The sequence below is a fragment of the Eutrigla gurnardus genome, assembly GCF_963514095.1.
Source record: "Eutrigla gurnardus genome assembly, chromosome: 11".
Taxonomy (NCBI): Eukaryota; Metazoa; Chordata; class Actinopteri; order Perciformes; family Triglidae; genus Eutrigla; species Eutrigla gurnardus.
In genome coordinates, this window is record NC_139925.1 from 6,718,717 (window position 1) to 6,735,341 (window position 16,625).

Sequence of the window (16,625 nt, forward strand, 5' to 3'; positions counted from 1 at the left end):
GCGCGGGGGTCCTCTGTGGCCGCTACGCCGCCCGCCTTCTGAAGCTGCTTGAGGCAACAGGGAAGCAGCGATATATACAGAGATATAGAGGTTTATGGAAAAGTCTGGCCTCGGGGTAGTCCGTCAAATCACCCATGATTTCTTGGTGTGAGATAAAAACTGGTCCATTAAAGAGGCACAAAGCACAGATTTTTTTGAAGGATTCCTGCGGCCAAAAACCTCTCCCCTCAAGGATTCAAAGTTCACGAGTTCAGAGCACACGCATTAGTACGAGGTCGTCCCCGATTTATCTCTCATCTGGAACGCTGAGGGGTGAAAGATGCTCCACTTTCTGCTCTCTGCTGCCGCCGATTCATTTCGTGCCTTGCTTTCATAATCTGCCCCCCCTTCCCCGAGTTATGTTTCATTTCTTTGTATTCTCTGCACACAATAATAGTTTATTTTATAGTTAATTGAGTTTTGCTTAAATGTTAAATCACTTGAAATTAGTCTGTTGACAGATTATTATCGGCAAGAAGTTTGATTATTGTCTGAATTCATTAACATAGGTTTTGGACTGCTGGTCAACCAGAACAACCAATTTGAAGATGCCAACATTAAAAGTATGGCTAATTAGCAGCAACCATGAAATACTATCAGTGGATGATAGAGAAAGAAAACATAAAAACCTGATGATTCTCAGGCTAGTTCTGGATTCCGTCTTTTATATTTCGATTTATGAAAATGTATTTGCGACAGAAACTAAATGATCCGAGTGACACTGAATGTAAAATATTATGTGCATCGTGGGGGTCGAACTGACTGAGATGAGAATCCAAAAAATTGGGAACATTTTTGATGCAATCAGGCCCAGAGGGCTTTGAAGTACCTTAATAACCTTGATGAGCTGCGTGTCACAGCCACGCTGCAGCTCAGACTGTTGACTGGGATCAAGGAAATCAGTAAATACAATGGGTGGAATTAAATAACCTGGCTGAGGGCACTTTAAAGTATGAAAACCTACCTGAAAATGAACACATCCTTTCCATAAAAAGTTCTAGGAACGGCAAACAACAGAATTCACCTTCCAGTTAATCTTAAGTTTAAGTTTTTGAAAAGGTTCAAGAGGAACAGGCTTTCCCGTCGAGGAACCGACTAATTAAATGTCAGCCGAGACGAAACATGCGGCTCAACTGTGAAAATGTCAAATTACATTTTCCTGACAGCCAGGTAGATATTAAACCCGATTGGGGGGGGAAACCGCTTTCTAAACTTTGTCGTGAGCGATGAGGTGGAGTGAAATTTGCAGTATTGTGACTCCGGCTTTGGGATGGATGGAAGACAAGGGCAAAATGTTGGCAGAGTCACAAATCATGGGATCATCGTGGATCTGTGTTTAACAAATCCTCTTTCATGTATAAAGACGACTAATATTCCCTCCCTGCTTATTGGGAACCAGACCAGTTAGGGAAATGGCAGCTGCTTCCATAAAAGGCCACAAAAAATCAGCCATCAGAGTGCATGTTCGACCAATATTCCCTTGATCCGGAGATGACCCTCCATGTCTCGTGTCACTGTTCTGTGAGAGCAGGCGAGGTGACATCCAGGGCAGCGCTCGGCGTCTCACACAGGGCAGCGAATTCCTCCTGAAGCGGTTATTTATGGAGCGGAGCCTGGGAACGTCTCCATGTCGGTGCCTGTCCAACGGGCCCTCTCCTCTCTGCCTGGAGCATGACTTGGACTGTAAACGCTACAAGTCCATTAAAAGCCAGGCTAAAATATCGAGCTCACTGTGCAACTATCTGTAGCGTTTGGCCGTCTGGCCTCGAGAGGACGGGGGCGTCGGGGAAAAAATAAAACTCGCCGCCTGGTTGGCTCGTCAGCAAGAGTCCTGCTGTGTTCCATGTGGACATATGGCGTGCAGACATGCCAGGGCTGAAACCGAACTAATGAATGACACTCAGACCGGACCGGACCAGGTGATGCTGAAGGAGCCGAGGGGAGGACAACAACAGACGAATACAGAGCGTAGCAGCACACAAAGCTCTCCTCGTCTGGACATTTTCAAAGATAAAATGGCCTTGATCTACTATCTCTATCAACTAGAAACCTTATAAAAAAAGGTTTGTCTGGATGGATTTTCCTCCCACGGCTGAATGTGCTCCTGTGACCTGCAGAGCGCCGTTCCTGCGGTGGTGGGTCAGTATTTGACATCGGCGGTTTCCCTTCACAGAGAATAATAAAACAACTGAACCGGCGGCTGCTGGTTTGAGTCGAAAGCGTAGGAGTGGTTTCACATCTAGAGCCAAGCGTGCAGCCGTACAAATGTTCCTCCGCAGCAGGAATTAATCCTTTACAAATCCGTGTCACACAGTAGTAATAATAAAAAAAATGATTCACGGTAACTTGAGACCTAAAACTCCAAAAATATGAACTGATCTTCAGACAATTCATTGGGGAGGAAATTTATCCCCGCAGCAGATTAAGAACATTCAAAGTAGGACGAATAAAACGATGAGCGTTTCCTTTTTGTCCCATTAGCGACCGAGCTAGTTCAAAAGGCCATTGTGACTTTCTATCGGCTCACCAGCAGCAGTGATTTACCAGCTAGCCCAAGCAAGTCACAACTAGGTCAACAAGTTCCAACAACTACTTTGAAAAGGACACACTTGGATGGATGAACTTTGCTGTGCCACTTTCTGGAGTGAGTAAGGCTTCGGTGCAAGCCCTCCTCAACGCTACATCATGTCTGTATTTACTTCTGTTGGGTCCCATTTGTCCGGTTGCTTAAAAACAACAGCAGCTGCTTCACAACAAGCATCAAATATACACAGGTCCTGTGTGGCGAGGATTCCCGTGTGAGGGGAGCAGCCGACCCTCTCACACAGATTTTGGACAGTTAGCAGGAAGCCGGCCGGCATCTGTAAAGCGTCCATCACCTGCCAACCTGGAGGAGCCGGGGAATGGAAGTCACAGCGGTCAAGTAAGGCAGACGGACCCGTCTTTCACATCAAAAGCTCTGGAGGTCACGATGAACACGGCACCCTGACTCAAAGACCACACAAGGGGGGCACAAAAAAAAGCGGGAGATGTCTAATTAAGTCGGCTGATGCCGGATCAGACCGCATGGCTGACGACTACTTTGTTAAAGATCGTCCCCATCCTCTCATCTCGCCTCTAGCTCTCTCTCTCATCTCCCCAAAATGACATCGTGACCTCAAACTGAAGCGAGCTCGTCAGCCTCCCTAATGCTCAGACAACGCCGTCACCGTATCTCTCCCCGTCCTTGTGCTCCCATTCATAATATCTTAATCCTCATCATCAGGATGATGCTCTCTGCAGCCGCCTTTCCTCCTCCAAGCCCTGAATCGGATTCAATTAATCCATCTATCTCAAGGGGCCTCCTCCACCCCCCCAACTGCTAAAGTTCCCGCCCATTTTCTCATCTCGCCACACTGCGGGAGTCGGCCTAGCTTAGATGTTTGGGGCGAATGAGCTCAGGCGAAGCGTCGCCGCCATGTTGCCTCCCACGACGAACAAACCAGCACCCCGTGGTTCCGATTGAAGCGTTTTCAGGTACCTCGGAGCAAAACATGCAGACTATATTAATAATATGCATGTTAAGTTGCCTTCCAAGGACTACTATTAATACAATTCAGAGGTTTAACAGCTTCAATGTGATCAACGTCTTTCTGGGGGCGGTGCCTCACGGCGTCACCTTTGGCGAGAACCAAACGCAGCACAGGCTCGATCACAGGCGTCAGCTGGAACGAAGGAAGTCCTCTGATGTCACCACGATACATCTTAAAACTATTTGTAGCTATTATTTGGGTTTAATTTTGGGGGTTTATTCTGTTGTTTGTCGTATTTTACATCTTGAACCGCAGGTGATATGATGATGATGTAACGCTACACTTAAATGAACTAGAGCAAATGTTTTAGCCCCCTTAAATATCAGCTGTGAATGTCATCTTGTCCCGACAGCTTCTCAAATTCAAAAGGCGGAGGCGTCTCTGCTGACTCGTCGCCTCGCAGGCGTTTAGCGGCGTCTTCGTTTACACACACACACACATTAATAATCCAGTCATAATGCGATTTAAGGTGTAACGCAGGTAAACTGGTTATGTTTGAATTTACGTGAAAAGATAGCGAAGGGAAGTTATTCGTATTCAGATTGCTGCTTGTATTCGTGTCTGTGTCACACTGCAGGAATTACCTGCTTCACACCTCCCACCACCTCCTTTTGTGTTGGGAAGGAGGCTTTATCTTTAACAATGCAATAAAGCCTTTAATCCCACAGAATGTGGACAGTAAAAAAAGAAAAATTAAAATAATTACACACCTAAGGGTAGGCTATAACTTGTTTAAAACATTATACAACCTGATCATTACTGAATAGATCCATCACGGATATCTAGGTGTAAAGAGACCATGTCACAGTTTTTCATGAATTCATGGTTGTTCTTTTAAGACTTACATAAACTTTTACACAGTCATGATGACTCACTGAGCACAATCAATAAAACTTTAAGGTGCAAAAACAAACGGAGGAAAATGTCCCGAAAAGGAAAATCTGCTCCTCCTTTTGAAAATCTATCATATTGATTTTGTGATCAATCACAGAAATACAAGTGTTATAAACTAGGCTCTTAAAAACACACTTTTTCCATAAAGTGCCGTAGGGATGGAGATTCAGAGTTCTAGTGGAGGGAGGAGGAGGTCTGAAACCTAAATTCAAGAGTGGTGATATATCATTTTGGATCTCCAAAACAGTTGGACCCCCCCGTCCTTTTTATTGCAGCTTCACTGGTCTGTTCACCGATATATCCGGCCTGCTTTTATCTGCCTTCACTCTGTCCGCAAACAGAAATCTCAAAAGATCGCCTTTTTCCTGCAATTTTATGCCTGCAATATCTGTGAAAGTCACTTACGCGCGGACAAATGGATCGATACCGTTATTAGAGGCCAGTGGTGGTATCTCGGCTCTACAGCTACTTTTAAGCCCTCACAAAGCCGGCCGGCGTTTGTGCGTCCTGATGGAAGGAATCGATTCCATTTGAAGGCGACAAACTTAATGACAAATATGTCTTTCGCAACATCGAGCTTCTTTTTTCCCCTCCTCATGTCATCAATCAATCAATCATCTCACTCTGTCATTAACAGAGCAACATCCTAATTAAAGGGAGAGTTAATTAAAGCTGGCTCTTCAGGTGCATTGGAGGGTTGTAAATACATTTGTAGTGGATGAACTTCTGGAAATCTGTTACAATCATTTTACAGAGAGATGCAAATAAGCACATTTATTTCTCCTCGTCCTTTATCGTATCCTGCCAGCCATGAACGATAAAGAAAATAACAGCTCACTCTTCCTCCTGTCAGGTCTGTGTGGAGGAATCAGAAACAACTTCCATTATTAGCCCCCTAATTCACACATAGGCTCCCTACTTGATATTCACCGGACACACACTGCCAGAGAGTGAGCAGGTCAAACAGAGAGGGACGCATGTAGGTGAATCTGGTTTTGGGGGATTGGCAAAAAAAAATGTTTTCTGTTTAATTGAATCATATAAAACGTTTCCGGTTTAAAACACTTCTGGGATTAAGGGAGGGAAAGAAAGTGTTCAGATGTGAGAGAGTGTTTGTGGGAGATAAGGCGTGATTCTAATAACCGCCGTTTAGTCGTACAGGGTCTCCTTCAAAAAGGTGCAGCCGAGCCCAGAGAAACTAGAACAGTCGGTGGAATCAAAGTCTGAAAGAGGACATCAAAGACGACCGCGTCCCCTTGTACTGTATAGGAGTGGATGAGGAGCGTTTAAATATAATAGTAATATATAATAATATGAGAACAACGTGGATGGAAATTCGAAGGACATTTTATTTGGGGATTAACCACGCTGAAAGTTATGGAACTACAGTTTGGGGCTTTTGGAGGTATAAACAGGAAGTACTACGTGATGGGATTTTATCGTGGATCGAGATAAGAAAATACACACAATAAATTGGCCGAGGTATTAAAGCTGTCTAGCTCGCTATCATGGTGGAAAAGCGAAATATAGAGCTAGTATTTATTAACATAATACTTTATTTATGCAGGGAGACCTTATGATTTATGATGATCTTATTATTTAAGATTATCTGATTGTTTTTCACTAAAGAATCTTATCTGAGTTGCAATAAAAATATTTGTTTCTTAACAAAATGCGCACGTTAAAAATATTTATGCACATTTATTTTAGCCAGGATAATCATGATGTGAAATTTCCATATTGTCCTGGTGGCGACAACTTGAGTCTGCTTTTTTTAAGCCTATATTATATATATAATATTATATTATATTATATCTCAACATTTTGGTAAACATCATTTAAAGAGGCCCAAACTAGCTAATAGCAGTCCCTCTTTACAATCCAGCGTGTTACTTTGAAGAAGAATAAAATATGATGATTCTCAGTGAATTTCAGTTACAAGAATGACGAAATATGATTTCTAAGTGGGTTTATGGTCATTTATTTTTCTAATGGCTGGAAATAATGACACCCTTGGGAGGTGTAAGTCACCCTGAATGTAAAAGATGTGTATATTTTCCCCGTGTGTTAAGATGTGCCTGAGTTATGACTGAAATAAGGACTCCGCTCCTCCCCCTTCCTCTCCCTGGGGAATGAAACCTCTGGTTCATTTATTCTAAATGAATGAAGGCTGGGAAAAGGCACGGAGTTATATGACACTATAAAAAGAAGAGGTATTGCTTAGAGTGGCTATATGAACCACTGAGAGCAGGGGGAACTTGAGCAAAGCCTTTATTATCCTTCCTCACGGTTTTCCTCTAAAGCTCCTCGGTGGCAAAATAAAAAATAATACAACAGAGCATAAGTCAAGTGTTGACGGCAAATACCGCTGTGACAACATTCACACACACAGACCGGCTGGATGATGAGCTACAAGTGTGGACGGGCAAACTCCAAACCGTTTACAAATCAATCGGGGCAAATGGACGTATGGCACCGAGTCTCCATGCCATAAAAGGAGAGGAAGCGATGGGAAACAGAAAGAGGGATGCACTCTAGAAGCAGTTAGAGGGACCTTTAAGGAAACAGAGGAGAGCGTCAGCTTCCTCTGCTGAGTCATTTTAATAGTGACAAACCCTCTCCTTCATAACACACCTGCCTTCACGGAGAATAGGTTTTCAGTTACTAGCCGCTTCGCACATCGAGCTATTTGTGTGTCAAACCAAGTCAGTGGATATTATCGACAAAATCACCCTATAAGGAGAGAGGAAAGAGAAATAAATACTTCAACTGACTGAACAATATGATTTCTTTTACTCTGATCGACTCTGAGCAGCATCACAAAGACGGAGCTCCTGACAGAGTCGGGGCAGGTTCAAAGGGCCTGTCAGCTGTGACTTGCTCAAGAGCTCTGCAGACTGCAGTCCCAACACCACCCTCCCCCTCGTGTCCGACCCTCACGCCGTCTCCACACTACGAGCAATGCACCAACGCTGGTGACATAAAGCTGCAGATTCTTTCAGCGCTCCGATCGCACATCAAACGTGTTTTCGTTCCACTTTGTTCTCCGCTCTCCATCAAAACGGTCGTCGGCCGTAGTGAGAACGCGGCGTTGTACCGCTCCCGCTCCACCGCCGTTGCCCTGCTGTAACGCATTCTTGCGTCCTCTTATACGTTGAGCAACTCGTTTCCTTTCTCGTTTCTCATTTCTCCACCGGCGTGTGTCGGCGTGACATTCGTCAACTTCTCCAAATTGCCATCGACCCCCATCTGTAGGCGCCGAGTCGCAGATGGGTCGAGAGGTCCGTGGATGAATGGTGCTGCTGAGAAAGGCTCTGCAAGTGTGTGTGTGTGTGTGTGTGTGTGTGTGTGTGAGTGTGTGCCCATGACCCATCAGGCCTCATGGGAAGCTGCAGCTAAACTGATGGATGCCAAGGAGCAGCAGAGGGAGGAGGGAGGGAGGTTGCACCGGCTTAGCCAAGTAGGAGTCAAGTGCCTGTACTGCGGCAATGCAGGAGCAAGGCAGAGGGATGTCAACCAAACGAAAAACAACAAAGCGTCGACTTTACAATACAATACACAGATGTCAGACGGCGCAGCATCCGTGGTGAGAGATGACGTTTGAGAGGCGAACACATTTAAGCAAGCTGATTTCCATTCTGTACCCTCCCTCCCTCCCTCCCTCCCTCCCTCCCTCCACCGCCGTTGTGACAACATCATCCTCGGCCCTACCTAGCAGGGGCAACAGGCTCCGGCAAGGCAAACACTCCCTGCTGCAGCTCCCTCCCCTCCTTCCCTCTGAACAAACAGCCTTCCCTCCGGAGGGCGAGGGTCACGCGGGACAACCTCGCTCGCTCCCTCTCAGCTGTTGTTTCACCCCGTCGAGAACAAGGTCTTGACATGATAACCCGCAGCTGATGTTTGGACTTCCTGGCAGTGAGAGTAACGTATACATTTCCTGTTCTCGTTCACCCCCCCCCCCCCCCCCCCCCCCATGCCTTACCGAGCTACAGAACAATGTAAACACAGTTCGAGGGAAGCCGCCGCTCATTTTCACTCCATAACCTCCCCCATCCTGCACAAACCATCCCTCTCCATTTCATACAGTCTAACGACACATTAAATACACAGCCACCTATACAAACAAAGCACAATGAACACACACTCGCTGGGATGCAACACACACACACAGGCTTGCAGAAAGAAAGCGAGATGAGCTAATGCACTGCTATCCACAGCCAAAGTATTACAAGCACTCAAGGAACAAATATCCTGCTCTCGTCATAAAATGTTCATCCCGTGCCGGCCCGTCGGTGTGCCCGGCGCATTTCCCTGTGAAAAATACACACACTTAACCTTGGGCTGATCTTTTTAACGTAATGCGTCTGCTTTATTGGATTCTAGCTCGGACTCACAGGAATACCAAGTGCGGGGAGTTGTGGTTTTTCGGACCAAGTCCAAGTTAGAGAAGAAGGCGAAGGACAAAGACGATCCTTCTGCCGGATCTTATGACCACGTCTTCGTGTTCTCTCGGAAGGTCACTGATGTGACACCTTGTGCTGCGAACAGTGCAACAGCGTTGTTCTCACCCTCAAGTGGGGAATTCACAAGTACACATAAACACATGCACACTCCTGACATGCATGTGCACGCTCGCTTTAAGTGCACTCTTCATAATAGCTGATAAAACAAGGATCTGACACAGAGGCACATTTAAACTCATCCTGCAAACCTTTAAAGCAACATGGACGACAGGTCAGAAACAAATATATTTCATCTACAAATAAGAAAATCTAAATATGTTGAATAAATCATAGATATTTGTAATTTGTGATACACGTACACCGCTTGTAGGCAACCTCAAACGTGCTGAAGGGCCTAATAATTACACTCGCACAAGCCCCAAGTCCTTAACTTAGGAAAATATAATTGAATTTGATTGGAGAGGTTATTCATCACACACACACACACACACACACACACACACACACACACACACACACACACACACACACACACACACACACACACACACACACACACACACACACACACACACACACACACACACACTATTGCCACACAACAAATTTATAAATGTGAAGGCCCTGTGCGTACACTGTGCGTACCACACACTGACAGGTGAATTAAACATCTGCATAAGTGATGTGACTCTAATCAGACTGTGCTGATGTTGAAAACGGAAAGAAATGAATCACTTTTTTGCAAATAACTATGACATTTCAGAAAAAGAAACACGTCACTGCTTGTTTTTCCACCGTTGGCTCAGAGGTAAAGTGGTTCAAATACTAACTGGTATAATCCAAACACTCACTCATGGAAAAGTGTTGATTTGCTGTATTAGGGTTTGATGAGAGCTCCATGTGGCAGCACACCGCCGCTTCATTTCAACACTGATTCACGTTGAGACAACCCCCGGTGGAGACGCACGGCTTTGAACAGCAGAATTTTTAGAATTCATTTGAATAAGATTGTCGGTGACGGCTTTATAGAAACGGCTGCTGTCCGGCGACCTTCAAACGGTCCGTCCCCCTAAAAAGGCCCCGCATGCTAATCACCGGTAAACTCAAATAGAAACAACTGATTACTATTGGGATTGGGATGACAGGTGTTTTAGTCGTTGACATCAATCCAAACCTGCATCTAGACTTGCCAACAGAAGATGATGTTGTGCTGAATGCGAGTTTAAGCACATTTCAGCATTTTAAAAGGTCACGAGGGGATAAAAGAATCCGCTGCTACTGAGATTCTTAGCTGGCAGCTACTTAAGGCGGGATGACGCAGGAAACACTAACTGCCAATATCTACTAGGCCGACATCGAGCAGACATAAAACTATCCGAAATAATGACACAACAATATACTGACTTTCCGAATGACTTTTAAAAACTGCAACAGAGAGCTATAACCCGACAACGCCGCTCTCAATATATTAAAAAGCCCTGGATTGATGTGCTGTCCACATCGCTGAGCCAGACGCACGCACACAAATAAATATGGATCTCCTCTAGAGGCCATATGGCAGCGTGATCGATAACGATCAAACGAATTAGGCGTGATTGTTACGCTCACCTGTGGAGACAGGGCGGTGGGGGGCTGGGTGAAGAGTGTGGAGTGGGCTGCAGACCGAAGGCCGTGTGCTCTCCTGACGGTCTGGCGGCTGAACGGAGCAGACAGGACCTCCTGCTGAAGGAAACACACAGACAGATGTAAGCGCCGTGGTTTAGCGCAAAGTGGGAAGGAAGTGTTTGGAGGAAAATCAAATGAAATAGGCAAATAAGAAACTCTCATGCTATTTTCACAACAGTCACCATCGGGGGCCCTACAGTATGTGGCAATGAGCTAAAAAGAGGCTTAAAATAATGAGGCGTGAAAGTGGTAGTTTAAATTCTATCCCCCCCCTCCCCCTCCGCCCCCTTCCCCTCATCATCACAGGCCGGAGCAATTTCCTTCCTTTTCGCTGCAATTCAAACACACCGTGTGTGCAAGGCGGGCTATCATGCAAAACGTGTTGTGTACGCCGGGGGGGGGGGGGAGGGGAGGCGGCCTCCGCTGCTGGGACCGCCGGGCGGAGATGAAAGAGCAGACCGGCCAGGCTGCTCCACACCTAAACCAGGATTAGCAGTTATTTATGAATTCATTATCAATTAGGCTGATTGCATGGCGACTGTTACCACGCGAGAGGATGTGAGCATTTGTGTGTGTGTGTGTGTGTGTGTGTGTGTGTGTGTTTATGACTAAAATACTTTCACCTTCACGTCAGTGTGTGTGCACTCTGATGCTCCCAGCACCGAGGAAAGATAAGAAGGAGATGAAGTGGGATACTCCCATTATAAAACACGGAGAGCACCTTGAATGTTGTGCATTGAGCAACGAGTGCAACCACTCCCATTAGACCCATGTATTTGGACCTGCTTAGCCTCAGGGCGGGTCTTGACCACAGACATTTGCATTACGTGGAGCTAAGTACTTTTAATACTACGCAAACATGCCTCCGGTGTTCTACAGAGACAACCAGAAAAGTCAGATGGTTACATTCTCAAAAAAACAATCCACCATCACTAGAATCTTCAAGAGGCAACGCTGTCAAATATGAAACAGTTAGGACCTGATTTACTCTCACTATTGTAAATAAAACATGCTATCCTGAGTAGTGAATGTGTGGAAGACAGCAGGTGCAAACCATAAAATATGCAAATACTGAATTTGTGTCACCTGCTTTAAAATACAATTTTTGCAAGGTTTTTTTTCTGAGCATGTTTGGGCTTAAAATCAACATACATAATTGAAGAGTTTGTCTTCATTAGTTGTTTTTCTTTCTGAAAAACCTGCATGTTGTAATTGGAAATGCAGATCCCCAGGTTGAGTTTGTTTCAATAACACTCTAAACACATTAACTTTGTGATTAAATAGGAATATGTTTACTTGCTGAGAGTTATAGGAGAGGATGGATACCACTCTTGAATATCAAGCTACACACACAGCAGCCAGTTATCGTAGCTTAGCATAAAGGCTAAGGGGAAAGCTGGCTTGGCTTTGTCCAAAGGCAACCACTTCTGCCTTCCAGCACCTCTAAAGCTCACAGATAAAAAATGAGAGTGCTATCAATCTTCTCACATAAAACTCAAGGAAGCCAATATGCATATTTCCCGAAATTCCTTCAAAAAAGAAAGTGAATTCATTTAAATAATTGCCTCATAAATTTAAGATATCCTTCAACCAGTCCCTCCTCCTGTTCAGGGGGGAGACTGAAGCCTATCCCAGCATGCATTGGGAGAAGAAGCTGCATGTTTTTGGCCTGTGGCACTTTTACATAGCGGGAACATGGAACCAGACCGGCCACATGTGGCGAGTGGGTTCCAGCTGTGACGTGCACCGCCAGCCACCACGCTGCTAGTGAATGTAAGCTATACATTAATGATGCAATGAGCCTTTAATATGACGGCTGGCACGAGAAGCCTAATGACATATCTGCTGTGTGTCCTCTATCAGAGCTCTGATCTATAGATATGGGCGTGCGCTTAATAACGTCTCTCTCTATACATGTTATGACACAATTACCTTTCTTTTAACGACTTCCAGCCTCGTTAAATTAGAAAGGACAGAGACATTGTGCCCATTTGGGTTTTTGCCATTGGCAACGGCTATGAATATATCTTTACACAAGGAACACTTGTGTAAATTAGGGTCGGTTTCTATTACATTAATATATCTTCCGTATAAATGTAATCCTCAGCATGCAGGCGTGTGGAGGTGCGGCAGCAGTCGAGCTCAAACATTAGCTACGCCAGAGGGGGCGCCGTGATAACCAGCAATGATGACATGCTTTTTCCTCCGGCTTCTCCAAAAACAAGCACAAATTAATTCTTGAAATGGCTGAGGAGCGCTAATGAAAGGCACTTTCCATTCATTATTGTGCTGGACGTGGACTTTTTTTCAACAAAAGCAGGAGCTTTCAAACCGAGCGTCATTCAATAGTCAATGGACCTTGGTGCTAAGATAACATGTTGCAACAGGATCATTGCCTCTTCCTTATCTATGCCAAGTCAGCCATTCAGCATCGACTCATAGGAGGGGCCTGAACTCAAGACTCCAATGGCTATAAAAAAAAAAGTGTCCATGAACTGCCAGGGGAGCCTCTGCTGCTGTGGAGGAACAGCAGCATGAGGGGAAATGTTGCAACCCCACTGACTCATTCTCATTCTGCTCGTGAATTCAAGCTGCGGCGTTACAGTATGAGCATAAAGTGGATCAATAAGCTCCCATTCAAAAAACAATGCAGGTTTTTCTGCAATAATTATGAGCCTATGGTGCACAAAATAAACACCCCACAATATTTATAAGAAACTATATGATATATACTATTTTTATATCATATATATCTCCACAGACTGTGGGAAACCTGAACAATTAAGTCCCGTCTGTTAGAGGTGAGCAGATCCTCAACGTTACTTAACGCAACAAAAGGTTCAAAGTCAAAGCGGTGCGTTAATTACGCCTTCCGAGCAACGATTAATCCCCACAAGGTTTTAATGTAACTCCAGAACAATACATGTATACCATGTGCTCCAGCCTACACATACGAGCTGCTGTGACCTCTCCGCACCACCAGCAGGCCCGGCGAGGGAAAGTTCCATCTATTTCTGTTGATTGCACCGCCACAGAGGACAACAGCTGCTCTCTCTAGATACCGACCACGTCGCTCACACAGCCAGTGAATGTACACTTAAGACACGCCACCTTGTTCCCCCGACACAGGAGGCATCAGCTGCTTGAGTCCCTACTGACGATGGCTTTTCTTTGTTTGCGCAATATAACAATGCAACTCCACCAACAACCAGCCTGATGGTTTACAGCGTATGTAGGAATATGTTCTCACACATTAATCCCTGCATGTCAACACCATGATAACCACATTAAACTGCGCTTTCATTGATTCAATTAAGTGGAATTGGCACTTGCAAAGATTCACAGACCTGTCAACAAAGATGGGTAATACAAGTCTTGAACCTAGCTTTCTTATAATGATGAAGACATTCTCAAATCGTATTTCCCAGCAGTAGATCTTTTTTTGAGATAACGCGTGCATCAATCAGCCACATCACACGTGTGACACGCTCAGAAACATGCTTCACGCTGTCACATCCAGAGAATAAGTGCCTGCCGGCTGCCACGTATTGATTAACTGATTGACTTATGGCTCCGTGTGTGCAGCGGCGCCGATCTCAACCGAACACAGACGTGTCAAACCAAAAACCTTCAAGTCGTCTCAGGTAGCTCGTATCGCACCGACTCTTTATCCGTCAAAGCCTCTCGTGTCGTCGGCCTGATGCGTTTGACACCTGAGCGTCGCCTGATCCGCAGCGACGCATGCCTGAATGTTGAAATGGGCTCCGAGAACGCGGGCCCGGACTCCAGCATTCTGTCACCTCGGCACATTCCCCGAACCGACGCGATCCCCGAAGCAGCTTCAATTACTGGGAACCACTCATGAGCAAGAAGCCAGAAGACTCACATGCCTCCTGACGTGAGATACCTCCACAGCTCAGATTGGCTAATGGTTTATCTCCGTTTTCAGCACCATCTACCTTATTAGCTGTAAGAAAAAATAACTTTTAAAAACATTACGATACATTTGAATAAATCCATCATCCTTGACCACTATTTGCATTTTTATTCGTCACCTAAACCTGACACTTTATATGCCATTTATATGCAGTGAATGTTCTGCTTTCTTTCATTTTTCTCCCCTGTTAAAAGGTTTTTGAGGGAGTTTTCCTTTATTCCATGAAGGCACAGACGATGTCGTCTGCTGTTCATACTTTAAAGCCCTCTGAGGAAAGATTGTGTTTTGTGGCTTTACAAATAAAATTGGAATTGAATCAGTAGAGTGGATGGTAACTCTAAAAGAGACTCGTGACAGCCGTTTCTACCATCATCGCATCCTCTTGCCCTCATACGCGTTCAAACGTACAGCTTATTAATATTGCATGTTGAGTACAGAGAGTGAAATGACATGTGCAGCCCGTTGTCTCCATGTCTTATGTTTTCTCGGTGAAGTCTCGTCGTCAGCAGGTTCTGCAAAGCTGCACGTTTTCAATGACCAAACATTTATTGTGCAATTTAAGCGAATCACATTCTGATCTGGCTAATCCGTGCTGTATCTGTATCTCTTCTTCCTGCCTTGCTCGTTCGACCTCGCTGCATCTTCCTCCACTAGTAGGAGGAAGCCAGTCAGCCCTTGAGGGGGGGCGGGGTAGTGGGGGCTTCATCTCGGCCACCGAGAGCCGAGATGAGGAGAGTGAGATGGGGGGAGTTAAATGAAATTTCCAACACATTAAGCACACCCTGTTACCCAGTCCATGCACGGCAAGGGTGAAGAGGGGCGGGGTGCTGCCGAGTGACCGCTATCCAGCATTTATCGCTAAGGAGAATTGATCCATTTGCAGGGCTTCCCCGGATGTTCTCCGGTGATAGGCGGACACATTAAGACACTAGCTCAGGGGACTGATAGCAGGAGCCTGTCCAGGTAAGCCGAGGGGATGTGAAGGACTCAAACTACAAGCACCGTCAGACACAGTCGGACACCGTCAGACAGTCAGACACAGCCAGACATCCCAAGCTAACCAACAGTCGACCTCGTCTGCCAAGGACACGTAGACAACGCTATGCCTGTACGAGTGTGCAGTTGCGTGAGCTTTGCAGCAAAGGGCTGGACAAAGGAATTACCGGAGCCATGCTGCAGGGTTCCTGCAAGCCGATATAAACCCAGACAGCAGGGGAGAGGGCTGCAGTCGGCGGCCGCCTTCTCCATTTATCACCGGAGAAACGTGACGCAACAGAGCGCTGCCCTTCTGTCATTTATTCAATCTGCTCGTGAAAACACACATATATATATATATATACACAGGCAAACAGGGTCATCAAGGCGAGTGGGGTGTGCAGAGAGTGGGGTTGACAGCTCGCCGTCTCCTGCTGCAGCGGAGATGAATGGGCGGGCTGAAAACCGCCTTCATTCATAATGGAATACGGCAACAAAGCAGCTCCATCCCCAGGTGTATCGGGGACTCTGAGACGAGAACAGACGACGAAGGGAAAGCAAGGGGGTGGGAGACCAGCACAAATGCTGATACCTGCTAGAAAGTAAAGTCCTACATCTACCCTAAAAAAAAAAAAAAAGATTTGTCTGATTCACTGCCCCAGGTGTTACCTAAATAAAGCTCGGAAAGGAGTGGAGAGAGCAGCGGCGTAACATTGCTGGAAAGCCGGAATGGCCTGGAAATGTCAGAACAAACATCGCTGACTTGATCACACATTTTAAAACCCTCGCTGTGCTGTCTCACTTTTAAAAAAAAAAAGGGAAGACATAAGGTCACGTAGAAAAGAATGAGGAACTATGAGGATGAGGAAAAAAGGATTTACGGTAGAGTAAAGCTTTAACGTAAAGAAGAGGAGGACAGGGGGCGAAAACAAACAAAAAAAGGTCGTAGGAAAATGCGGCGTTTGCTTTATCTCGTACAAAAAGACACATACACGTCCTAGCGAGCTGTGGAGATAACGCTGATGATCAGCAGCACGGAGTGTGGAAGCGTGGGAGTGAGGGGGAGGAAGCACAGGCACA

At 45.6% G+C, this 16,625-nt stretch overlaps 1 protein-coding gene across 3 annotated transcripts in view; it reads right to left on the reverse strand.

Moving 5' to 3' along the window:
* Positions 1-16,625, reverse strand: part of mcu (mitochondrial calcium uniporter) — a 47,803-nt gene that overhangs the window by 16,680 nt on the left and 14,498 nt on the right. For 2 of the 3 annotated variants that reach the window (XR_014597999.1, XM_084021728.1), the window contains exon 2: positions 10,577-10,690. Coding sequence is in view for 2 of the 3 variants with exons in the window: in XM_084021728.1 (XP_083877854.1) it covers positions 10,577-10,690 (114 nt within the window). In the remaining variant the exon portion in view is untranslated. The remainder of the gene's footprint in view (positions 1-10,576; positions 10,691-16,625) is intronic. The other variant, XM_084021729.1, reaches the window with a different exon arrangement.